This window comes from Haliaeetus albicilla, chromosome 8, assembly GCF_947461875.1.
Source record: "Haliaeetus albicilla chromosome 8, bHalAlb1.1, whole genome shotgun sequence".
Taxonomy (NCBI): domain Eukaryota; kingdom Metazoa; phylum Chordata; class Aves; order Accipitriformes; family Accipitridae; genus Haliaeetus; species Haliaeetus albicilla.
Window position 1 is genome coordinate 40,008,596 of NC_091490.1, and position 25,362 is coordinate 40,033,957.

At 48.3% G+C, this 25,362-nt stretch overlaps 1 protein-coding gene and 1 long non-coding RNA gene across 7 annotated transcripts in view; one reads left to right on the forward strand and one right to left on the reverse strand.

Annotated features, from left to right (window-relative positions):
• Positions 1-1,508: 1,508 nt before the first annotated feature.
• LOC138686521 (uncharacterized) lies at positions 1,509-6,251 on the reverse strand. Its single transcript, XR_011325887.1, has 2 exons — positions 4,721-6,251; positions 1,509-4,630 (listed from the first exon to the last, which is right to left on the reverse strand). It is a non-coding gene; the product is annotated as an uncharacterized lncRNA (long non-coding RNA).
• A 398-nt stretch (positions 6,252-6,649) lies between these two features.
• The window catches only part of DOT1L (DOT1 like histone lysine methyltransferase), a 77,628-nt gene continuing 58,915 nt past the window's right edge, over positions 6,650-25,362 (forward strand). For 2 of the 6 annotated variants that reach the window (XM_069790140.1, XM_069790141.1), the window contains exons 1-2: positions 6,651-7,112; positions 24,019-24,062. In XM_069790140.1, coding sequence (XP_069646241.1) covers positions 7,032-7,112; positions 24,019-24,062 — 125 coding nt within the window. In that variant the 5' untranslated portion in view covers positions 6,651-7,031. Of the gene's footprint in view, positions 7,113-10,090; positions 10,152-24,018; positions 24,063-25,362 lie in introns of those variants that run through there. The other 4 variants (XM_069790143.1, XM_069790144.1, XM_069790145.1 and 1 more) reach the window with 4 other exon arrangements.

Sequence of the window (25,362 nt, forward strand, 5' to 3'; positions counted from 1 at the left end):
CACATGGGCAAGCCCACACGGCTGGCAGCAGCCCGCGAGCACGGAGCCAGGGCACGGCTCCGATTCAGAGGTGCCTTCCTTCGGGCTGCTTAGCGTGGAGGCACGGAGCCCGGAGGAGGTTAATGGCAGCAGGGGAAGTTTCCCTCCTCCCTGTGCTCCCAGCACCCAGCCCAGCCTGGCGGTGATCCCCTGTGGGAGCAGGATCCCAGGGCTGCGGGGCAGAGCCCTTAATCCTGGGCGCGCGGATCTGCCCTAAGGACACAGAAAGGGGAAAGTTTGGTAGGGTCAGTGCAGCCCGAGGGGATGGGGACCGAGGGGACGGTTGGGACACAGGGTTTGCTTGCAGCCAGGGCGGTGCACAGGGAAGGGCAGCAGGAGGGGACGAGCTCCGTGATGCCCCAGTGCATGCATGGGACCCAGTCTTTGCTGTTTGGAGGGGAGAGCTGGGAGGGTGTCACATCCCACCAGTCCCAGTGCTTCCCCCAGTCCGTACTGGCTCCTGATGGGGGACCTCCTGGCCAGCCGTGCAACCCTCTGCATCCCCCCGGGGCTGAAAAATGCCGAGGCAGCTGCAGCACCCAATGGGGATAGACAGCGGGTGCCCTACAGCCCCAGCAGCAGGGACGCCAGGGACAGGCACTGCAGCCCTCGTGGGGCGCGTGGCCATCGCAGCAAGGGGAATGCAGCTCTGCAGGGCACCACACACCCAGCCACACTGGAGATGGGATCAGTCTGGGCTTGTTCCAGTGGAAACATCCCGTTAACTTCGGTGGGGTTTGGGTCTGGTCCAGGGGGACTGAGCAGAGCCGGCGATTTGGCCGACATCGGCTGTGCCTGGTGTGGCAGCAGGCTGACAGTCCCCCTGGCTTTTTCCACCTTGTTCCCCAGTAAATCTGGGGCTCTGGCTCCTGATGTACAGCGCTCCTATCCCTGGGCAAGGGCAGCTCCAGCAGTGGCAGCCACCTCTCAGTGAGGAGAAAAGTCCCCAAACTGGGCTCAAACAGACCAGTTTCCAGGACCAGACTGGGGATATTCACGACCAAAAAGGGCTTTATCCTGCCCGGACCTTTGCCGGCACCAGCACAGCCACGGTGCCTGTCGCCCACCCTGGTCCCCAGCGTTAACACCGCTTCTGCATCCCGAGAAGAAACTGTTGCATCATTTTGTTGTTGTGGCAACTGCAGCCGGAGCATCCCCGGAGAGATTTGGCCCAGGGAGCTGCTGGGACAGATGGAAAGGACAGATGCTGCTCCATCATGTGGAAGGGAACTCACCGGCATGATGCAGGATTGACCCGGGGAAATTAAAGTGGGGCTTGGAAAATTGCACATGGGCCATTTTGCAAGGAGGGGAAGGGAAGCTCTGCGCAGCCAGGTTTGCGTTCATGTTGTCAAACGTCCTGCCTTATTTCACCGGGCCATCGAAAGGCTAACAGGGGACTGAGACGTGCAGTTCCAGCTGGGGTTAAACAGCTTAACTGCTCCATGAAACGAGCTGTGCAATGGGAGCCATTTGCAGAGCCTGACTTTTATTGGTCCTACCATGAAACAGTGAACAGAGCTTGGCCGTGCTCCAGGCTTCAGGGGGAGAGAAGGAAAAACCACGTACCACGAAGGGCACCAGCAACCCCGTCCCAGGAGAGACTGAATTAGAAATAAACAGAAAGATGTGTACCCAGAATGAGAGGAGGCTTTTGCAGGGCTGGGCTGTCAGAGCAGGGAGCTGCCCCCATGCCCTGGGGCTATGGACCACCAACGGCGGGCCGTTATGGGGGCAAATGCACGGGGCTCCGGTTGGAATATTTAATCTGATGGGAACAGACTTGCCCGCATTAACCTGCCTCGTGATCTAACTTGTTATTGTCAACTAAATTGGGTCAATACTCAAGCTGAGACATCACTGAAAAGGCAAGTTTCCGGAGGAGCTGACGTGCACCTTGAGCCCCCACGCCCACCTTGGCCCCCACCCCGCAGCCGACCACTCACCCCACGGGTGCCACGTCAGCCGCGAGGGTCGATGTACCCACGAGTGCGGCAGCGTGCCGCTGCGGGAAGCTGATCCCACTGCCCCGAGGGGAATAACGCCAGCGTGGGAAAGAGCTCAGGAGGTACCTTTGCACGTGGCTTGTGCAAGGTGTGCTCGGAGTATCGCTTGTGCAAGCTGTCCTAGGCGCATTAATGCCCTCCCTGCATCCCACCCATGCTGGCAGGAGCTGGGATTCCCTGTTCTGCTCCCCGGGGTCCCCAGGTGGGGCCCAGGCTGCTGCGTGGGAGCAGAGGTGGGACGTGGGAGCGGTGGAGCAGGAGGGACTGCTGGCCGGCTGCCCGTCAGCCTCCGCAGGGCTGGGTGCCAGCCGTACGCTGTACCTGGCTCCTGCCAGGGAAATCTCCCTTCTCCAGCGCCCCAGAACCGCAGCTGCGTGCGGGGAGCTGCACAGCACTTCCCAGTTCCTCCCTCAGTCAAACGTGGTTTACCTGGTGGCGGCAAAAAAAAAAAAAAATTCAGCTCTGAATTACGCCGGCACGGAACCGGGAGCTGCAGCCAGCGGGGGATGCAGCAGGGGCAGCAAACCCAGGGAGGAGACAGGCACCTCTCCCCCCGCAAACCTCCGCAACAGCAAAATCCAACGGCTGCCGATTTCGGAGCCGGTCGTGTGACTCTGGAGCAGGCGAAGCTGCAGGTCACTGCCTGATGCCCCTGAAAAATCATCGGCCCGTGGAGCCCCGGCAGCACATGGCAGGTCCCGCTGCAGAGCAGAGCTGAGCTGCGGGCAAGCATGGGGACAAGCAGGCAAAGAAGACCCAAAAAAGCAAAATTTCAGAGCTGTCGAGGGGGGCAGAGCTGGCTCCCACCTCTTGGCAGGCAGTTCAGCTCACTGAACCGGCAGAAAACAAGGCATTGCCCTTGCTCGCTTCCCTCTTTGCCTGGATGGAAAACTCAGAGAAATCAGTGAAAAAAAGATCTTCTGGTTAGGGCAGGCATTTCAAAAATGACCTGCTATCCACTACCTGCCAGAAGATATCGGCGCTGGTGCTGAAGCCGTGCACGGCAGCCAGATGGCCGGGCGCGGGCTGGGGCTGTCCGGGAAACCCTGGTAGCTTCGATACCTCTTTATTAGCAGCCCAGGAGCCTGCTTGGGCCACACAAGGACTTTGACGACAAACTGATTAAAGACCAACCTAACGAACTCAAAGAGAATTCTTTAAACGGAGCCTGCTGTGCCTCGGAGAACTCCTGCCATGTCTATTTATTTAAATTTAATGGAATTTTTGTGGTAAGCTAATTAAATATGAATTGATTATTTAAGAGGCAGTCAGAGCAGTTTAAGCACTGCTGACTTGATGATTTTAGTGTTTTCTTTAGAAAAGCGTTCCTAGTTATGTAGCTTTCTGCACGTACGGACATTTAAGGGGGGAAAAAAAGGATACAAAGAGAAGAGTGGCCAAGTTTGGACCTGGACTCGGAGGCATTTCTGGATGAGGGAGCAACCTGCGGTGGGGACAGGAGCAGGGGCACGTCCCAGCCCGAGGTCTCGGTCGCAGGGCTGCGCAGTCGCCTCCAGCAAACGGCAGCTGAAGGCAGCGACCTGTCAAGAAATACAAGTGTTAAATAATGCACAAAATACCTTGCCAGAAAATAGCCCACTCTGGCACGCGGCAGCTCCGGGATGCATTTCAGGCACGGTGCATGCCCCTGCCCTCCCACGCCGCGCTGTCGGGGCGATGGGAGCAGGAACATGACAGCCACAGGCTGCGACCCCAAACATGATGCGGGTTTTCAGCCCAAATATTGGACGTTCCCGTGCGTCGCTGAGGTGGAGGGAGCAGGATCCCGAAGGACTTTGCAGACACCCACCGAACGCGGGTGGCCTTGCCCGGCCCCAGAGCTGCAGCCCAGCGCAGGAGGAGAGCGGACGCAGTCGCACCAAAGCAGGGGTACCGCCGGCTGGTGCCGAAACCCGGCTCCGCGGCAGGCGGCACCCCAACCTCCCCAGCATGTTTGTGGCTGACCCACATCCTCTCCAGCAGGATAAAAGGAAGATAAGATTAATAAGCTGGGGGACAACAGCCAGAAGAGACAGATGGCAAAAGGATGCGGCCACGAGCTGTGTTTACCTGTCTTTGGCTGAGAAAGCGAGAAACCAAGTGGGGGTGTTACCAACCCCACGCCTGCATTGCAGGGAGGCAGTTCCCAGCACAACTTCCACTGCCAGTTTGATGGGGAAAGGCTGATTTTCCTTCCAGAAAGCATCTGGCTCCGCTGCACCTGGCTGCAGGTCAAGCTGCACCGCAGAGCCCGGGCTTGCCGATGCCCGACCGGGCTGTGGGTGCCTCCCCGGGACGCTCTTGACCCACAGGGTCGCTCATCCCCGGCAGACACGGGCTCGCTGCTGCTCTTCCAGCACTCAAATGGAAACCAGCACCCGGCGCGGTGTGGCCATGCCCCGGCCCCATCCGGCAGCGGGATGCGAGCGGAGGTGGGTGGCGAGGGTGCGGGTGCTGTGCTGGGTGCTCTTCCCTTGGGGTCACTCGCTGCTGAGCTGGGGGCCGGAGAGCCCCGATGCGCTGGAAGCTGCAGCCTGGTGATGCACTGGTGTGCCACAGGCTGAAAAACCACTTAAAAAAATCACCTGCTGGGAAAATACCAGCTGCTTTCGAGGGCGGCAGAGGAGCGAGCGGCTGCAAGGCTCTGAACCGACCCGAGGGTGCGGGTGCTTCACCTGCGAGAGCTCTGGGCGCACCGACATCACCCAGCTGGAAACGCTCCTTCGCCAGAGCAAGGACCGCATCTGGCGGCCGAGACCGGCTCAAGCCGTCGCGATGCGGCGACGGCAGCTCCCCAGGTCCTGCTCCGACCTTCGGCATGGACGCTGCCTTTCGGGGACGGGTATTTCTCCGGAGGGCGGCCGAGCCGTCGGTGGGTGTCGGGGTGCACCGTCCCTTTGCCAAGGTGCAAGCGTGGGGTGAGGTGACCCCCCGTGTCGCTGGCGGGTGGGACTCCCGCATCGCCTGCCCCGGTTGCGCCTGCCCGCGTTTCCACCCCTGCAGGGCTTGCGAGCCGTAGCTAATTTGGGGGGAGCTGCACGCGGCACCGGCAGCGTTTCCTCCTGCCTGACTTTTCTCGTCCCCAGAGGTGGCAGGACAGGGTGGCAGGGCACCCAGATGCGCCTGCATCCCAGGACACCCGCATGTCCCCAAATCAGGGAAATTAACACCCAAAAGGCTGCGAGGGGGAAGCTCTTGCCTGATTTTATCACTCAGCTCTCATGCAAAATGGTACGGCTCAGCTCCTGGCCACTGCTGGGCACCCATAGAGATGCAAAATGATGTCAATTCAGCTCCTGGGCATCACAGGACACTGTAGAGATGCAGGATGGTGTCACTCTGCTCCCAGTCACCCCCCAGCACCCCCAGGTTGGGGAGAGGGGCCAGGGGGATGCCAGCCCTCACCCAGGACACTTCACGGCTCACCACGTGCCCAGTGCCAGCTGCACTGGTGGTCAGAGAGCCCCAGCTGGGTGCAGAACACCAGCCCCAGCACCGAGACCGTGCTGGGGTGCGCGTCGTCCTACTACCAGGTTACACCGTGTCGTAAAGCTATAGTTGCTGGCGCAGCAGCTCCCTGCCCCCCATTGCTCCTCTCTGCAACCTGTCACCGGTCCCCGTTGGAAGATGCACTGATGCACATGCAGGGGTGCTGCCTCGGTGCATGGGATGGATCCCCCATCCCAGTAAAGCTCCTACTCGGAGACGTGCGGAGCCCCTCGCACCAGCCTGGCACCCTCACCCACGTGCAACGGGAAGTCCCCGGCCACGTCACCCACGTGCAACACACGTTCCTTGCACTGTGACCTTGCGGCGTTGTGCAAAGCTCACACCGTCACTTGGCGTGCAGACTTTGCACCAGCAGCCATGTGGCACGTGGGCTTGTTCCATTGTTTTAGTGAACTGTGTACATGCTGCGCCACCACGCAGGGTGCTCCAGCCTTGCACGAGCCCCCCGAGCGGTGTGCCAGCCTTGTGCAGTCACACGCGTGTGGCACCGCAGCCTTCTCCTGCTACCTGTGTGCAACGTGCCAGCCTTACCCTGTCACATGGAAGCTTCCAGCCTTGCACAGTCCCTTGAGTTGTGCTGCGTGCCACCCTTGCACCATCACCCAGGGTGCTCCAGCCTTGCACGCCCTCCGAGCGCTGCCTGCCAGCCTTGCACCACCACCCAGGGTGCTCCAGCCTTGCACACTTCCCCCCCCGCGCCGAGCGCTGCGTGCCAGCCTCGCACCGTCACGCGGGGCGCTCCTTGCACGGCCACCCCACCACCGTGTTGCAGCCTTGTGCAGCCACGCGTGTGTGGCACCGCAGCCTTGCCCTCTGCAGCGCTCCAGCCTTGCACGATCCTCCCGCCCCGGCGCGTGTGACCCCCGCCCGCCTCGCGCCCTCGCGCGCCCGGCCCCGGCCCCGCGCGCCGCCCGTGGGCGAGGAGCAAGAGCTCGCGCGCGGATGCCCCCGCGCCGCCTGGCACGCACGCACGCCTCCCCCCTCCCCCTTGTGCCCCCCCCCCCACGCCGACGCGCGGGCGCGCGCGGGGGCGGCGGCGCGCGCGGGGGGGGGCGCGCGCGCGCGCGCGCGCGGGGAGGGCAGCTGAGGACAGGGGGAGGGAGCGCGAGGCCGCGCCCGCCTCCGCCCCCCGCGTCTGGCGCGTCGGTCGGGCCCGGCCCGGCCCGGCCCCGGCGCCTCATTGTGCTTCGCCTCACGCCGGCCCAAGATGGCGGCGGCGCCGGAGAGCCCCGCGAGCCGCTAACGACAATAGAGGGAGGCGAGGGGAGCGGGCGCCCCCGCCGGCACCGGCCTCCCCTCCCCGCCTCTCCCGCCGCCCTGCCCGCCTCCCCCCCCCCCCCCCCACCCTCCCGCCCCGCCGCCGGCGCACCTCGCACACGCCCCCGGCCGGGCCCGGCCGCCACACCCCACCCCGGCCGGCCCCTCTAGCATGGTGCGGGGCCGCCGCCGTCTCCTCCTCCTCCTCCGGCTGCCGACATGGGCGAGAGGCTGGAGCTCCGGCTGAAGTCGCCCGTGGGAGCCGAGCCCGCCGTCTACCCCTGGCCGCTGCCCGTCTACGTGAGTATGGCCCCGGCCCGGCACCTGCCCCGCGCCCTGTCAGCGCCGCCCGCTCCCCGGGCCCGGCCCCGCGGGCCCCCGACCCCTTCCCTTCCCTTCCCCGGCCCGCCGTGGCTCCCCCCTCCTCCCCCCCCGCTTCCCCGAGCGCTTTCTGTCACTTGTTAATCAAATCTGTTAATGCCTGTCCTTCCTGGGAGCGATTCGCGTTATTTATCTGGTAGCGCTCCCAATGCGGGAGCACCCCCCGGCGCCGCGGGCTGGAGGGTGAGGGGCTGCCGGGCTCCCCAGCCCGGGGTGCTGCTGCTGCTCTCCTGGAAGTCAAATCCCCAATTTCTTTTTATAATTGGTTGACTAAACTTAAGGGCGGGGAGGAGGAGGACTGGTTAATGAAAAGTTTTCGTGTTTTCCTGAGCTCGGCTCGTGTAACTGGTTAATAACCAGAGCTGCTTCGAGCGGGGTGAAATCAAGAGGGCTTTCTGGCTGATAAATATCGCCTAAATTAGCGATGGCTTCGGGTGGCCGGGCGACCACCCCCGCCCCCCCCCCCAAACCAGTCGCAGGAGTGGAAATAAACAGAGGAGAAGCGTTAATTGTGGGTAGGGAAGCAGGGCTTTGCCTTCCGTACGTGTTAGTGGGGTTGGTGCTGTTGCCTGCGTTTCCCTCGAACGAGTGCCCTTGTAGCTTCTCTTTTATTTAGTCTGAAGAGAATTCAAGTCAGGTTTGTCAGTTGATGGCAGCCGTAATCCGCATGCTTTCAAATAAAATGTCACTTGTCCCTGTTTAGTTACGTGAGCCGCGGTTTTTTTCTAACTTGCCTGACTTTTTCCTGCCTCTCCTGAGCCCCTGAGTGAGAGATGTGTGACCTTGATAACAATGTCCATGTTCGAATTAGTGAAAATCTCACGAGAGGAGAAAGGCTTGAGAGGGTTGTTTTTTTGTATGTGTGTAGGGTTTGTACCAGTCCTTGAACAATTTTTTACCGTAACTGTTGTAGCACCTTTGAGAACAGTTGATAAAAGGAAAAACCTCTCTCTCTCTATATTTTATTTGGCCTGAGTACTGTTGATTATTCCTTGTATTTCAGGCTTTGCTGTTGTACGTGTGCCGCTTCACGGGGAGAACATGCTGGGACACACAGGCTGGGGCAGCTGATATTGCTGACATTGTTGCTCGCTTGGCAATCGTAACGTGCTTGTGTGTGAATGATTAGACATACATCGCTTGTGGCAGGGGAGATGGCTGTGTGTTCGTATCTACTGCCTGTCTTTTGGTGCTGTTGCTGTATCTGTGGTTTCCAAAACATCCTCCATGGATGCTGGTGTGCTATTTTCATCGGCTGCTCCTGGAGCTGGAGCCTCCAGCACACACTGGTTAACGCAGCCTTTCCTGTTTGGGCAGCTCTGTCATTCGTGTGTGTGTGTTCGCGGGCGCGCGCTCTGCTTAAATTGACAGAAACTGAAAGCATAACGATGACCAGTTCAGTTTTCTTCATGTTGCCAAATATTAACTTGTGTCTCCACGCGGGTTGCATGAATTATAGGTTAAAGATTACATAGGTTAGGGATTAATCTGGAAGGAAGGAATGGTTTTGTGGATATTCACAAAACTTCCTACAGGCTTAAAAAAAAACACAACAAAAAACCCCACAACCTCTAACACCCCCCCGCCCCCCAAAATGTGCATTTTAATGCCGTTTGCAGCATGGGAAACAAGGATTTAGTTAATTTAGGAAAACTTCAGCAGCTGGTTCTGAAGATGGCAAAGTACATAGATTTTCTTTTCCAGTTAATCACAAATGCAACGGGTAGGGGTGTTTATCCATATGTGCTATCTGCATGCGTTAGAAAATACCTCAAAACCTGAACATCCTGCCATTAAACCGGCCTCTTTGCGTTGCAAATTTTTCCACAGTAATACAGAAGTGGATGGCTTGTCTGGAGCCAATCAATATTCAGTCCTGCAGTTTTGGTGAAAAGATCACACCACATATTACAGAAGCGTGCGCTTGCGTGCGTGGGCACGCATGCATACACACACGCACGCCGCTTGCAGCTCTGGCCTTTGCAGCAGCAGATGAACTCTGGAGCTTTAGAAATAAATCCTCCTCTCTGTACATGGCAGTGTTTGGCCTGCTAACATTGTACTCTGCTGAACTGTAGACTTTCTTTCCCTCGTTGGCTCAGCCTTGAGTTGGCAGCAGGCTATATGTACCGTTGTGGTTTTAGAGCTCAGCTCTGTTTGACGTAAGCAGAACATTTCTTAGTTTCACCACTCTTTCTGCTGCTTGGTTCCTAGGAAGCAAGGTGGGATACCTAGGGGGGAAGAAAAAAATGTAGTTCAAGTAGTCTTATTTAGCAGCATTCTTGCTGCTTGCTGTTGTATGCTGTGAGATACATTTTCCAACGAGAGCTGGAGAGAAAGGGGAGGGGAAGCTCACAGTCCTTCCTAATTATTTTTGGTGAGAGCCCCAGGAATGGCAGGGAATCATCTTTCCCAACATCAGGGGCTGAGTGGTGGTGTAGACCTGCTGCTTGATGAGCACCGCTGTGTGATGTAACCTTGTATTGAGTAACTTGGCTATTTTTATGCTCTTACTACATCTTAAATTAGCAGCATCGGTATTGCTGCATGAAAGGCTAAGGGTCTAATCTCTTGTATTAATGGATGCCTGGATTAATAACGTGTCTATTATTGCAGGACTGCTGCTTATTTCCTGTATAATAGGAAAAGTGGGGTCTCTTCAGACTGCTGAGTTTGCATAATAGCTCAGCTGACAAACTGGTGCTTGTTGGGATGCTAAAAGAGTCTGGGAGGGTGATGTGAAACATGTATTTCCCTACGAGTCTAATTAGGGCCGTGGGAGGAGAGAGCATTGGTGTTGCAGATACAGCCTCCCACTGGCTTACAGACAAAACTGAAAGTATGACTCTTTCCCCCGCCTTCTGCTTTTCTCAAAGGAAAGGCCACGGTTTCCTAATGAATACATGGTGAGCAGTTCTGTCCGTAGCACACTGTGATGAGTAAGTTGAATAGTACATGGTGAGTAATCTCTCCTCATGACTCACAAAATATTTTCTGATGTTGACCTCTGTTTTTATGACTGCCCTGCTTAATCAGAGCTGAAGTGAGTATATTCTTTTGTATGCCGTTTAACTTCTTGACTCCCACATACCTGCCCCATTTTTTGCTTGCATTAGGTTGTCGGAGACCAGTGATACTGTGTTAAAATTTTTAATTTTGGTATTGGGTGAGATACAGGCCTGGATAAATGAAGTATTTATGTGCTCAAATGGGTGAGCGAGCAGTTGATGCATCTATGTAGCCTTATATAGGCTAATGCCGATAGAGGATGGCATTTGTAGTCATACTCCAAGTATTGATATGCACGACTTGAGGCTTATTACTTAGAGGTAGATCTGGTGGATACAAAGGGTGAAGTCCCCTTGTAGTTCCAAGACTTGCATGTGTTTAGGTTTTTTCCAGAGAATTGTCCTTAAATTGGTTCATTCTCTTGTCTCTGACTTTCACTATAGTTAAATCTGAATATTTACTAGGTTTGAACATGGAGATTTTTTGTACCATGATAAGTTCTGCCTAATCTGTGAGGTGTCTGAGGTTGTACTTTGAACTTCTTTTGTCAACAGTTCCTGCTTAAGGAGTCCAAAAGGTGTGTGGGGTGGCTTGGTTTGTTTGTTTGTTTCTTTGTTTTAAATCTGGATCAGTTCCACAATCTGGTCTGGCACAGTTCTGCTGATACATCTCTGGCAGTAGTGAGGGATTTCTTGCATACAGAACTGAGCAACAGGAGGCTTCAGAGCTGCTGAAGCTGATTATTGTCACCAAATCAATGTTTGTTAAACTGCACCCCATTGCAATGTGGAAAAGCCTGTTTTCTGGTAGCGTGTGCATCGATAAGAGGACACTGTGGTTCATTTATCTCCTCTCCTTTAGGCTTGCACTGAACAGGGTTGCATTGTGATCAGAGTAAGTGTCAGTGCTGACAAAGGGGGACGGGGAGGCACAGCCAGGTGATGAGAGGAGGGCGAGACTGGTGTTGACTTTGAGTGGTTTACTGTGTCGTGGCACTGCATCCTTCACCTGGATGGCTGCAAATGACTCGCTGCCTGTCATGTTAAATAGTGTGCAAGTCCTTTTCAAGTTTCAGAATTAGACATCTGCCTGTCTTGCCTTGCTCTTTTCGCCTGGTAGGCCTTCCCGTTGTTCGCCTGCTGAATAGCATTCCCCGGAAAGATAACTGCAAACCTCCGTGTGTGTCAGCTTTTTGTGTGTTGTGTTCCCCCCTTCCCTGTTTGACTTGTGAGGGCTAGGCATTTGTGTTGTGATAGTGCCTGGCAACTCCTCCTGCAGCCTAGGCTTCTGACAGGCAAGCTGCTGTGGATCTTAGCAGGGATACGCTCTGGGTATCTATTACCAATTTTGTTCCCATCTTCCAGCCTGGAAATCTCAGGCCCTTGACTCTGTCCCAGGAGGGGACAGTCCTGGTTGTGCCACTGTGCACATCTTACCAGGGTGAGGTACCTCTGCCATGAGCTGCTGAAGGTTAAGCCTCCAAATTAGCAACTGTGATGATAAGTCTGGCTTGAATAATTCATTGATTTGTCCGTGTTCCTCCTCTTTGCTGCTGACTTTCCACTCAGCTGTAATGGCAAAAAATTCTCGTTAGCTAATTGAGTGTTGTCAGAGCATCACCCTGCAGCTGTTTGAGAGGTTTATGTGTGTCTGCTACTGAGGAGTAATGGGATACAAGCTTGATAATACTGGACTTTGTACAGGTGGAAGGGTGCAGAGTGTGTGTGTGGTGCGGGTCCGTCCCCCCCCCCCCCCCCCCCCCCGTCGGTGATACAGCTGATACCATTCTGTCACCAAAGGAATGTGCTGTGCATGAAAAGCTCAAGGGCAGGCAGTGATAATGAAAATCACAGCCCAGCAGGGAGTGTCACCTTTGAAATTAAAGATCAACGGTAGAGATGAATAACAAACCTTGTTTAAGAATTTAGTGCTTTTTTGTGTGTGTCACTCAGCTTTACTGGGAATAGTTTTTCTGATGACTAGCTTTGACTTCTGAGACAGCAAAGTAGGTGTGGGAGCAGTTGCTAGAGTTGAGTGCCAAAGCACAGTACAGTAAGATCAATTTAGGAACGTCCTAAATTGGACCTAAATTGGTCCCTTTGGTGTTGCACCTAACCTGCTGGAGCTGCAGGCCACTGCTGGGGGGTGGTCCTGTGCCTCCTTTCCCCCAGCCACTTGCTCTTGCTGTTTCCCCTGCACAGGTCCAGCCCTTCCTTACTACATACTCCATTACACTCTGGCAGGATGAACTGATGAAAAACAGTTTCACGTTTTGCACGTGCGTGTGGGTTTTCCCTTGGATCAGTCTGTGCTGGAGGGAGAAGGTGGGGTGCTGGGGGGGGCATGGTGAGGCTGCCCCTTCGGCCACTGTCTGCAGTTCCAAAGTGTGGTGGCAGACCCTCTGTTGTGCTGCTGTGAAGCTGTGTGTGGGGCGGCTCTGTGAACTGGATCGCTGAAAATATCTGGGCTGGAAAAAAATGTTCCAGTGTTTTCACAGCCGGCCCCCCCTCCGCCCTGATCTGTAATCTGACTCATGCTGCCTTCCCAGGGCAGCGGTGCCGGTACAAAGGAGGGGGTGGTGAGCAGAGGAAACTGTTGAGCTGACTTTGCCAGGCAAAACCTCCTCACACCCTGAGTAATCACCCAGAAATTCAGCAGCGGTGGCAGAGGTTAGGGGATTTTCTCTGATTTAATAGATGCTGTCGATGCAGCTTGTTGGGAAACGTTTGTGAGGATGACTAATTACTTATAGAAACTTCTCTAGTGAAGAAAAGGTTTGAAAGCTTTAGCAGACTTCTGATTTCTCAACACCCTTCTCCTCTGCCCTCCCCAGTTCTAAAAAAACGTGGAGTGGGGAGTGTGAATAGTGTAAAACTGGGAAATAATTGACTCGGTCATTTCAAAAGTACTTGGGTTTCTGTCCTGCCCAGCAAATAAACAGAAGCAAATGACAGAGTTGGCACAGCTGCATCATTTTTTCTGTACTTTTCTGCTCTCACAAATGCCAAAGGGAACCCAGCAATGTGCTGTTGGGAAGTGAGGTAGCCTCACAAGGCAAGGAAGACCATAACCGTACTGTGTTTAATTGTGCAGCACATGGTTATTACAGAATAGCAGTTTTTTTCTGGGCTTTACCCTTTGAAGTAGAACTTGCCATGAGTGACAATCAGTACTTGTTCAGTTTTCAGATGGCTTTTGTTCAAAGCTCTGACCCGTTGGGTACAATATAAATCATGAGTTCAGTTAGCATACACTTTTTTCCTAGTATGTCTGTATGAAAAGTAAAAGTTGTTCTCTTGTATTGCATCTTAAGACCACAGTAGTCTTTATTTTTTCATATAACTGAATTATCTGAGAGGTAACTGTTGAAAGACAGAGTAGCTGTTCAAGATTGCTTCCCCCCCAATCACCAGATGAGTGAGGATTAATGTTCTTGTCCTGGCCAAAGTTCCAGCTCAGGCAATTCAAATTTATCTACCTAAAATTCACCCATCAGTTATGGTCGGACACTGTATTGAAAGCTTTTAGTGTGCCAAGGGAAATCCATGCCACCACATGCAACTCCAACCCTTGTCCTTCATGGCAGCATTAATATATATGGAGACGATTATCCTTTCAAGTCTCAGATATGTGACTGAATTGTGTTTCTCCTGGGAATTTAGGCAAAATATCTTACCTCTTGGTATGCAAGATTTATGGGAAATTTAATCACCCTTCTCCCCAGACATCCGTATGTCTACTTTTGTACTCTTCCTTCTTTCTTTCTCCCCTTTCATACTGTCTTGCTTTTTTTCTTCCTGCTTTGAGTTAACCTTTGACTGTCTGATTAAAGCTTTTTACTGTAGTGATCAAGACAAGGACCAGAGGTGGGGTGCTTTATTTTCCCTTACAGTATATTTACTGCAGATTGATAATCATGAAGTGTCTCAACATACTTAAAATATTTTTGCTTAATTTATTTTCTCCTTTCTAACAGAAGGATCCACAGAACCAGAAGTTCATATTAGGAATTGTGAACATAATATATTTACTTTCGTAGTAATTATTAAAGATAAGACAAAACTAACTATGAAGAAGAGGAAGAAATAAAACTGAATATACAATGATATGGGCCACATGGTGCTATAGATACCAAATTGAGTAGGTACTATTTTTAGAGCATAGGAAGAGGGTGAGTATATTTTACAGCAGGAAATGATGGCTTCATAGATATGAACAGATCTATGAATAACGAAAAAGTTCCTGTTCTGAGTATTTTGTTTTGTTTCATTTCATGAGTGAATGAGAGTTTCCTAAAAATCTACACTGAAAGAACTTTTTAGTGTTAGATGAAAAATCTAAGGAACTACAGAAAATGGCTAAATGAAGCATTGGAAATTTTAAAAAACCAAAACACTACAGAAAGTTCTGAATAAGTTTCTTGGCAAAAATTAATGGGTTTTAATACTGTTTCTGTGATTGAGAATCTTTCAGATATTCTCTGTGTAGTGTGAAGGGCAGTTTCCCGAGGTTTTGGCGTTAATTTGCCATTTATTTCTTGGAGCTCAGCAATATTATTAGTACTCGACAGGAGATACTTCTGAAATTCTAAAAAGTTTGAGCTTTGAAAACTGCTTTTTCATTCCTCAGCTGGATTTCCTTTGGGTTGCAGGTGATTCCCTCTTGTTTGCATATCTGCTGGCAGCAAAGCCCGTCGGTACCAAGAGGTCAGGTGCTGGTGCAGGGTGGCCTCTGACCCTCTGAAGATGGGGACTGGAGTCTGTGTTGAACTTACTTTGGCTTCTGTCCCTGCTTATTAGAACAAATAGTCATTTGCAACATATGAGGAATACATTGTAATATTGTAGGGTCATTTACAAGTCTTTAAAATGGAAGCTTTTAAAAGTGGTTGGCTCTTGGAAGTTTGTGTATACTGTTCAGAATCTGCACTAGGTATACAGCTCTGCAGCACGAGTTGAAGCTTATGGGGTGGGGGGAGGGGAACTGTAACCATTCATATTTTTCTTTTGTACCTCACAAACCATCTTTCTTTTGGAGCTCAGTGGGCTTCAGAAAGAACACGAGGTTTTATTGCTAACTTCTGTTATGTAGAATATTTATGCATGTTAAGTAGGAGCAGAATTTCTGAGCTGTCTGAGGCTGAGTTGTCTTTACAGAATGTAAAGTGGTGGTTTAAGATGTTGTTGCCTTACCGGTGGCCTGCAGGATGCTTCCCTTTGGCCTGCCAGTTTTCCTTGCAGGAGGTGGGGATCAGCTGTTCAGACAGCAGATTGCTGACCAATCCCAGCACCCACCAAGGATGTGGGAAGACTGTGGGCTTGAGAAAGAGATGGTAGCCACTTTCGGCAACAGCAATTTTGGGACTGGGTATTCATTTCTACCAGCAGTAACCCTTTGCTTACGTTTCAGATAATGGTTTGTTTCTGGCAGTGTGGATGTATATGGCTGTCATCTTTACTGCTCCCCCCACCTCTGCAGTTACTGCTGCATGGGAGGGTGTTATTTCTTTATTAACACAAGGCCGTGGTTCATGGTTAGGTGAAAGTTTGAAACTGGTACAGCTGCAAGTAGAAATAACTCTTGCCATCTCTGTCCATGCTGTTGTGTCTAAGCTGCCCTCACCCTTGTAACAGTGTGTTTGTGTACACTGGTGTGGTGAACTGGTTTGGTTGAAAGGTAGCTAAGCCAAAACACCAAAAAGGTTTAGTTTTAGCTTAGGCCTTCCCTGACTTTGCTGTGTGCCTGTACAGGCGCTGCTGGCCCGAAGTAGGAGGTGGCTTTTGGGGAAGCGGTGGCAAGGCAGGTGGCTGTGTTGGTTTAAGCTGTTTGTGAAATGATGGTAGGGCCGCCTTTCTTGTTGACTGGAGTGAAAGCCCAGCAGTTCACTCTGTCCCAGAATAAGCAAACACTGGACTCCTTTGCATGTACACATAGTGCTTCTTCAGCTGCTGGGATGGCTACAGCATCTGCGTGCTCCCTCCAGCTGTCATATTGTGGGAACAGTTTATAATTGCCTAAAACTTAACTGAAAGGGCAATAGGATATACCAGTGTAAGGTACTGTTTAATCAAAATAGTTGCATTCCCCTATATATTCCAATATAAACATTTTGGACTTTTTTAACTAGTCTGTCTTTTTGTATAATAGAACTACTTCTTATGTCTGGGCTATGTCTGGTTTATGCAGTCATCCTGCTGTAACTGTCCCATGTGTGTGTTGCCTTAGACACTCCTGCAGAGTGATTGCATGTTAATATATTTATACAGCCCCTCCTACACGCTATCATGGGAACCATTCCCTCTTGCATTTGTGCAGTGACCGTAGCAACAGTTGGAATTGCTGTGTGGAAAGGCAAAACGGTTTTACTGTGGTTTAGGTAGCTGCAATGAAAGTGCAAATCCCTGTTGGAACCAGATCCATAACTGTCTTGTCTACAAATTCTGGATCACCTGTACTCAGACTACATAAGGATTACCTGGAGCAGTTTGGATTTTCTTTTCTAATGCCTATTTCCTTTGTTAACTTGGTAGTTTCAGTCTATTTTGGATCTTGGGCTAAACTTTTTTCTTTAGAAGTCCTATGTAGCCATTAAGGAGGCCATAATGCCCTCCATGTTTTCCATTTAGTTTTGTGTGACAGTAAACTTACTAACTGCTGAAACTACATCAAACTTGTCTGCTCTCTTGCTGTGTAGGAGATGGGTTTCAAAATGCAGTCTTGGTAGCTCTTGCTTCCCTCGCAGCTTCTCTGAGGCTGGAAGAAAAAGAACAGACACAAGCTGTTCTCTGCAGGAGATCTCTTTTTATACATACTAATATACATGTATACTTGTGGATGTCCTTATACTTTCTTGATTAAGGGAACAACAGTAATTGAATGCTTCAAATAAGACTTGGTCCTTGTCTCACTTGGTATGAAAACTTGTGCTTTGGTTGCTATGGAAGCTAAATGACACAATCCTGTTTTGGGATAAAATCTGGTAATATTAAAAGAAGTCTAGCTATACAATATGAAATATTGTACAGATCAGACTTTCCCTTTTCCTTACTCAAAGTGTAACTAGCATTTGAGCACAAGGCAAAGACCTTAAAATGCGAAGTGATTGAAGGCAGTAGCTGGCAGGACTGAAGCTTGAGATCTTTCCTTTTGTTCAGCTGGCCTGCAGGCAGCTCTTTGCTGCTATAGCAGCTGGAAGTACTTTGGTTTCGGTTTTTCATAGGCTCCTGTCAACCAACCACTGTTTGCAGGTGTATTGAATATGGACGTGGTCTGGACATAGAAGCTGTACTGGTGAATCTTTCTAGACAAGGTGTAAATTAAGTTAAACCCTGGGGGAGGAGGAATGCAAACTTGTGACAGGCTGAAGGCAGTGGTTTTGAGAGGGCATCCATGTGCCACGCAGAATGCTGGATGCTTTCCTGGTTCCTGTGGGGAAGCTGCAGCTGCAGTAGCTCACATTGCCTTTCTTGGTGTCTAGAGAAATGCTTATCATCCTCCACAGATGGAGGAAACCTAGGGGACATTAAAGAGGCACTTGTCCCACTAGCCTTCTGCAAGATTGATTGGCTTTTCCTAATCCATCTTTTTGATCTCTTGCTAACCATCTTGTCTCCAGCTGTAACATCCTCTCGTTTGGATTTATGGACCACTGCCTGGGGAGAGAGCTGCCACTACAGGCAACCAAGCTGTTCTTTAGAACCAGGGGCTAGTGAGACTGACCTCTTTTGTTTTGCGAGTTAAATAGATCATATGCAGATCAGAATTTGGCAGATCAAAATGACCTCTGTTAATACATGAGTGGAGTCAGTGTTTAGTACTTGGGAGCCAGTGTTAGATTGTTGAAGTGTTGGAAGTAGAGCGGTATCTAAAGACAATCATTAAAAGGTACATGAGTGTTGCCATTGATTTATTTGTAACTAGTTTGTTTCAGGTTTTGTTTTCTCTGAATTGTTTGGATTCATCTTGTGGACAGTGAAAAGCTTATAGGAGGTCTCTTCCTCCTCCTTTGCAAATGCTTGACCACAGCTTGTTTGCACGTTTCTGAAGAGCTGCTTTGGTCACTTGGCCTGTTTTTAGGGGAGGAAGTGCGGTCTGGTGAGTCAAACACTAAACTGGCCCTGCAAAGGTAAAAATTGCTTTTGCTGTAGGGCAGTTTAGTCTTGGGCAGTCAAAGCTGTGCACAAAAATGTTCCTATCTATGAGAGTAGATAAGGGGTCTTAAAGTTCTGTGTATGGTGCTTCAGGAGCTACTGATTGAAGGCGCATGAGCTGTATTTCTTTTTTTCAAGACCTCATCCCAATTTTCAAACCATTTGTTCTCCTCTCAGGTTTGGGCTTTTTGCTACCTTTACTGTGGAGCACTGTGTAGACTGATTAAATCTCACAAGGATCCCATTTTGCATGTGGGGAAAAGAAGTTTAGAAAAATACAGTGTTCACCCCCAAGCCCGAACTTAGGCTTATCCCCAAGGATAAACATAGTTTCCTAAGAAGGACCTGAATATAAAAAGATGTAAATTTGGAAGGGCACAAGGGTGTTGTTCCTTGCTTCAGGCAATGACGGCTGCCCAATTTAATTGAACATGTTCTTTGTGTTTGAGGAAGAAACATATAATGTTTAAATCTGTTGCTTTAGGTTAGAGATTCACTTTAGAGTACAAATTGTTGCACTGCGAGATAACTAGTCCTGTACAAATACACCCAAGAGTCTAGGATACAGTACTGGAATACAGAATTATATCAAAACAATGCTATTAAGATATCCTAAGGGATGTTAAGTTGAAAAAATAATGTAACCAAAACAGCCACACCTGGTGGAAGTGTGTGTAGTGCTTTGTATTCAGTGTGAATTACAAGCCTTTGTAACAGCTACCTTGTGGCAAAAATGTAACAAGTTGTAATTTTCACTTTACCTTGCTCTTGTAAAGAGAGGTTCTGAAAAACCTTCTGATTCAACTGTTATTAGAAATTTGGTGCTTTGTAGAACAAAGTTATGTATAGATAACTGAAATGTGTCTGGTACTGTTCATATGATGCATGGTATGACTGGGGATCCTTTAGTTTTCTTACATAGGTGTTAGAGTAATAGCTGTGATTACTACTGAGGACTTATAAGTTCTGGTCATACTGATGTTTTTTGTTTTTTGTTTTTAATTTGGGTTAACAAACGGAATATGTGATTATAGAAAATGAAATAAGAGTGGATAATGATAATGAGGTAATGATAATGAAAATATATATTTGGAAAGAGCTTTTGGGCACTGTTTATTTGGCCACTAAAACCACATATAGGACTTCGCATATCTGCGAGATACAAAATGTCTTTTGTACAAAGAGGGCTGGCTGACTTGACCATTGAAGCACGCAGGAACATTCATAATTCTTTTTTTTTCTTTTTTTTCTTTTTTCTTTTTTTTCTCCGCCCCCCCCCCCATCCCCCGTGATCAGAGCCTGAACAATCAGGATTGGAAACTTTGGAGAAGAGGTGAAGGGAAAGATCAAACTCTTAAAAATCGCTCTATGGCCTCATCTTCATGTCCTAAAGGGCAAAACAGCTAATGCAGCTTGTTGACTTCCATAGGAGGACTCTGCTTGGCGTGGTGTGTAAGCAGGAGTTGTGCATGCTGGTAGGGCTTCTGGGCACAAGTGTACTAAAAGTGGGTGGGTGTGTTTCTGGCTTCAAACTCTTAACTGCTGTGATTGGAGTTGTAGTAACATGTGGATGGAGAAATGTGTTGTAAGAATCAGAACTGCGAAGCTGTTCAATCGTGCTGGCTGAAACTGTTCTCCACTGTTTTCCATAGAAAACTGGATTCTTTTACAAGTGAGTTTTGAAAAAGTGTCTGCTTTCTTTCCATTATTTTTCCAATGAAATGTCTTGGCAAAAACTATTGAATTTTCTCTGGGAGCTCGCGTTTCAATTTTAAATTGGATGTTTAGGTTGAAAATAAGAACTTTATTATAAAGTTCAGCTGGAGAGAATTGACTACAATAACTAACTTTTAATGTGTGTTTAGTTTTTTTTTTTTATAAACTTGTTATGAATAGCTTTGGGCATTCTCAATAATTACTACAGACTGCAACTTCTTACTTTAAATACTTAGTGCATAGACCACATTAAAGACATAAGGTCTTGTCCCATGAAATAGCTTCCATTTATGTGGCTCAGAAGATTCCAAGGGCCTCTCAAACTGCATAAATATAAGAACATTGCAGAAGTACAGCCAGGCCAACGAGCAGCACGTAGTATGCTTCACATCAGCGTGTAGGGGAGGGAGAACAGCTTGGAGCAGAGTTGGAGGATGAATGGAGCTCCTCTTCGTGACAGAGAGTACTGTGGCATCATCTCGTGACTGCGAACAGAACAGATATGTTTCTTGAGACTCATCCAAAAGGCTTCTGCACAGTGTATTTCATGATTGATAGCCAGTCTGTTTGTAGGAGGCTTTTTATGAGGATATTTTACTGACAAAAGCTGTGCTCTCATGGATGACTGTTTGCCAAAGTATAACACGATGTGCTTGTATAACGTGCCTGTGCTAAAGGTGTAGCTGGCATGCTGGTGTTGATCATGGGTCATTGCAGCCTGAAAAAAGGAAAAAAAAAACCCCAAACCAACAACAAAACAAACACCAAACTCAAAAATGTGTCTGAATTTGAGAAGCTTCATGCCATCTTTGAGTGTGCTGGGTTAACTGTTGGCCTAGCCAGGTGTAAGGTGTGTCAGACTGCTGTGATTGCAGCAGAGCCATTGGGAATTGCTGTTGGACCCTCCCAACCTGCTGGTTTCAGTGTTCATCCACTGGGTCTGTAAAAGGATCCGGGTTAAAGCTGCTGCACTGAGCTCAGTTGTGAGTCTGGCCAAAACCAGTGCATCTGCTTGAAAGGATGATGGGCAGAGGCTGATGCTGGTTGGAGTGGAGCCTGGTTTTGGTGAGGTTTCTATTCAGTTTGCCTTTTGAGTTGCTGAGGATTCTCTACCAGTGTCATAAACAATTGCATGAATACAGGTGTGATGACTGGTGCTGTTTAATGTCTATTGTTATTAAATCTTACGCTATTCTTATTCAATCTTACAACTGTAATGTTGAAATGGGACTAAAAGAAAAGGGAAACTGCTCTGTATTTCCCTTAGATCTGTTTCCCCCCCTTCCCTCCTCCGTTTTCCATGGCCACATCTGCTTCGAAGAAATGTTAGGAGATAATATCTGATTTTGTTTGCAAGACTTGCATGAGATCTTGGGAGCTTGTCTACTTGGAGAAAGTATGTTATAGAGTATAGTGAACTTGGTAAGTGTTTCAACATGAGAAGTTCAGCAGCAGTAAATGTGGAACTGTTTTCAACTTCATTATTCCTAGATAATGACACAAACTAAACTCAGAAAGGCCCCTCTGGCTGGAGCTTCCACATGAAGCTGTGTTAGTAAGTCCGCTTGTTTAAGTTGGATGATCTGTAGTTGTAGATGTGCATTGTGATTTCTATTTTTTAATTTTTTTTAAAATTTATTTTTCATTTTTTAAGCCCAAGACAAAGGAATCTGTTAATTAAGCAATTTTGATCATTTATAGGGGTGTTTTCATGAAGACCTATAGGACAAGGGGTTTCTTCGTGTGTTCTGCTAGCATTGAAACTGTCCAAAACCATCAACGAAGAATATAACTTCTTCAGAGAAAACGGTTATGCCAGAATATGCCTGAATTTACTTTTCCGGTATAATGTGCTTATGTTGATAAAGCATATTCTTACTATACAGGAACACAGTTTACTGGAAGAGCTAGATCAGCCCTAGGGGTTTCTACTGTGATAATTCCACATGTGGCAGAAGGTGAAAATTTATAGAGGATGTTTATGGATGAGTTGACTGTCTTGGGTTATTTTTATACTTTGCAGATAAGAAATGAAAAGAAAGAAAAGTCCTCCTCTTGTATGCTTTTTCTATATGTGCACTGAGAGTCAGGAGCAGATTTTAGTTCAGTTGCTTGGTGGTTTTCTAGGCCAAGATTTACCAATGGAATTACTTAATTGACATTTCTGGACTTAACTTGAGTGACTGTTTATTGGTGCTGTTGGTTTCTGTTGGATTTGGATTGTCCCAGTCCAGGCCCTGAGTGAATGCCATAGACTGGAGGAAGCAGAACTTCAGCAGAGCTGTTTTGCATGGCTTGCGATGTTTGGGGCGTTTGTGTAGCATCGGCATGTTGTTATGAAACATGACCAAGGTAATGCTCAGCTTCTAGGCCACTGTGTATTTGATCCCAAATGTCCTGACTATTTTTATGTTGACTGTTTCTCCTTTTTGATATTGTAACTGGAGTGTGTTGTTTTTCTTTGATTAGTCTCTCATGTGAATCCTAGATATGGGATATATTTGCATTCTGAAAATAAAAGCTTTTCCTAGTAAAATAGGAAGTGTTCCTTCATACCTTTAATACAACAGACTTCAGAAGTGTTTGCCTGCCTTTCTATCCCTCCCAGTCATGAGATTTTTATCCAAGTATCTAAAGGGCCGCGTACAAGTTTCTTGGAATGAGAACTTCTACAAGACTGGCTGATCCTAAGTATGTAAACTGGTTATAGAAGGGGAAATCTACTTCCTCATACAAATATGAGGGCTGTGATACTGATGGAAAAAGCTTCTATTTGACTTATATCATGTCCTTCCATGTCTTGAAGAAATAGAAATAATCCCAGCCATTTTCTGTCATCTGTCCATTAGTGTTTCTCTTCTTCCATTCCCTTCCTTCCCCTGCCCCCAGTCCTCTGCTTTCTGTTGCCTGTCCCTACCCTTTGCTATAGAGTTTCCCCCTGGTAACTCTATAGAAGTGACATTTCTGCAGCAGAAGACAAGGGCAATTATTTGAGAGTGGGTGAGCCTTTACACCTCTAACTCTGGAAGGTCCTTAGATACTAGGCTCCTAATTAAAAGGTCAAAGCCACTTCAAGAAACAAACGTCTAAATATAACCTCAGCTTTGTGCAGATGGACTCTGGTAACTAGGGCTTCACAAGATGGATGCAACAATATATATAGGAACTCCTGTAACTTCCCTAAAATAGAATTTTTTGTAGCATGGTGCATATACATGCAGCTCCAAGGGCTTTATTAGCATGAATTTGGAATGGCTTGCTAAACTCACTTGTGCTTCTGTTGCTCCTGAGTAAACTCCCAAATGAAAGTCAACAAACATCTGTGCCTCACAGTCCAGTGTATACTTGTAATGCACAAGTTTTAATGTGTTTTGTGCATGTGTGTTTTGTTTTTCAGTTCATCAAAAGGTCTGCATATTCAAGCCTCCTTTTTTTTGTGTGTGTGCTGTGAGGTTTTTTATTAGTTTTTTTTCCCTTCACTGATATCCACTCCTCCTGTTTATTTGATGCTTTATTTTAGAAAGCCATTCACTGTGCTAGAATCTTACTGCCCATATGGAGATGTGAGCATGTACCAGATGCTAGGTCGATGAAATCAGCTGTTCATTGTGGAACTTGCAGTCAAGTACCTACTGCATACCAATAATCCTCAAGGGTATCAGCTACACAATTCCTGATTTCAGGAAATGACAAAGAAATAAGTAGAATGACAGTTCCTTCATGTAAATCTTCTGCTAGTCCATAGAAACTTGAAAAATTTATTTCCTTATGCCTTATTTTTTCTTAGAGGGCTCATTTTGATGGGTTTAATGGCCTGGGTGGCAATCAAAGACTCTTTTCCTAGTATGCTTGCCACCTATATTCTTAAAGATTGTGATTCCTGTAATCTTCTGACAAACAACACACCTGATGTCTCTTTGAACTCATCTCTTGTTTTATTTTTATTTCAGGACAAACACCATGATGCTGCTCACGAAATTATTGAGACAATTCGGTAAGTGTTCAATGCAGGCATGGCTAAAACCCTTTCCTGTGTCTTACTGCATCTCAGTGAATGGATGTCTTGAGACAAGATATAAAGGAGGGCAACAGTTATAATTTAGCAGTTCTAAATTATTTTCTAAGCTGGATTGATATTGTTGCAATACAAATCTCCCTGTCAAACAGACTTTGTTTTAACTTGCCATATTCTATTTTTTGAAAATAATTAAAAATGAGTAGTGATATTCAGCTTTGGTGCTTATGGCAGTCCGTATTCGATCTTTAGAAAAGCAGGGTTAAGAAAACATCATTGGCATGATGTGTTTGGTTCTGGTCTTGCATATCCACTTGCGCACCCTCTCCCTTTCCCCTTGTTGCTGTGATGTTGCAGCATTGTTAGCATTTGCGTTATTTGGGAATGATGTCCCTATTAGCATTCCTCTTAATTCTGCTGATAGAGTTGGACCAATGTGGGGAATATGGGAGGATAAAGGTGAAAGACAGATACGAAGAGTAGGAAGTCTGAGAATTTCCCAACACAGGCAGTGGCGATGACATGGCTTGCTGTTATTTCATTAGGATTAGGAGGTGACTTGCTGTAGAATAACTTTTATTAAATGCTAACATGAATTCCCCAAATGCGTGAGGGATGTTAATGCGTTATCCACATTAGATTGTTTAAAAGCTGTTCTTGTTAACTGTTTTAGATCCTTATCATACAGGCTTCCCTTGTCTGGGGGCTGTATCTGCAGCAGATTTTAATGATTGGATGGTGCAGATACAGGTGAGGTACAAAGAATGGTGTTTTATCTGCATAGCCACCTGAGCCTGAAGTTTGGTCAGTCGCATACGGCCTGTGAAAAGGTAGTGAGCCTTGTTTGCTCCCAGTATGAGTGCGAGAGCTAAGTGCTTGCATGGTAGTGTTGATAATATCACTTATATACATGAAATCATAGCATTGTCCCATGGTCTGTGTTGGGAGAGAATGTGTAATGGGGCTAGGGGCTAAAGCTGAGAATTTTTCTTCTAAAGAAATTTCTTTTTCTAAAATTACAAAACCTTGACACAAGATGCACTGCCATTGCTACTTCCAGTTCACTTGTACTGATGTTGGTAAGGTTCTGTGCCTTGGGAACTTGTGGCTTTATTTGTCAATATGATTATTCAGAAGACCCTTTCTGAAGGGATTTAAACACAAAGTGATTGCTGGAGTCATCGGGGCTAGTGGTTTCTGTGCTACACTAGCTGAAGGCAAGGGGAAAACTGTGTTAGAAAGCAGTTGGACCAAACTGATGTTTCACAACTGTGTTCTA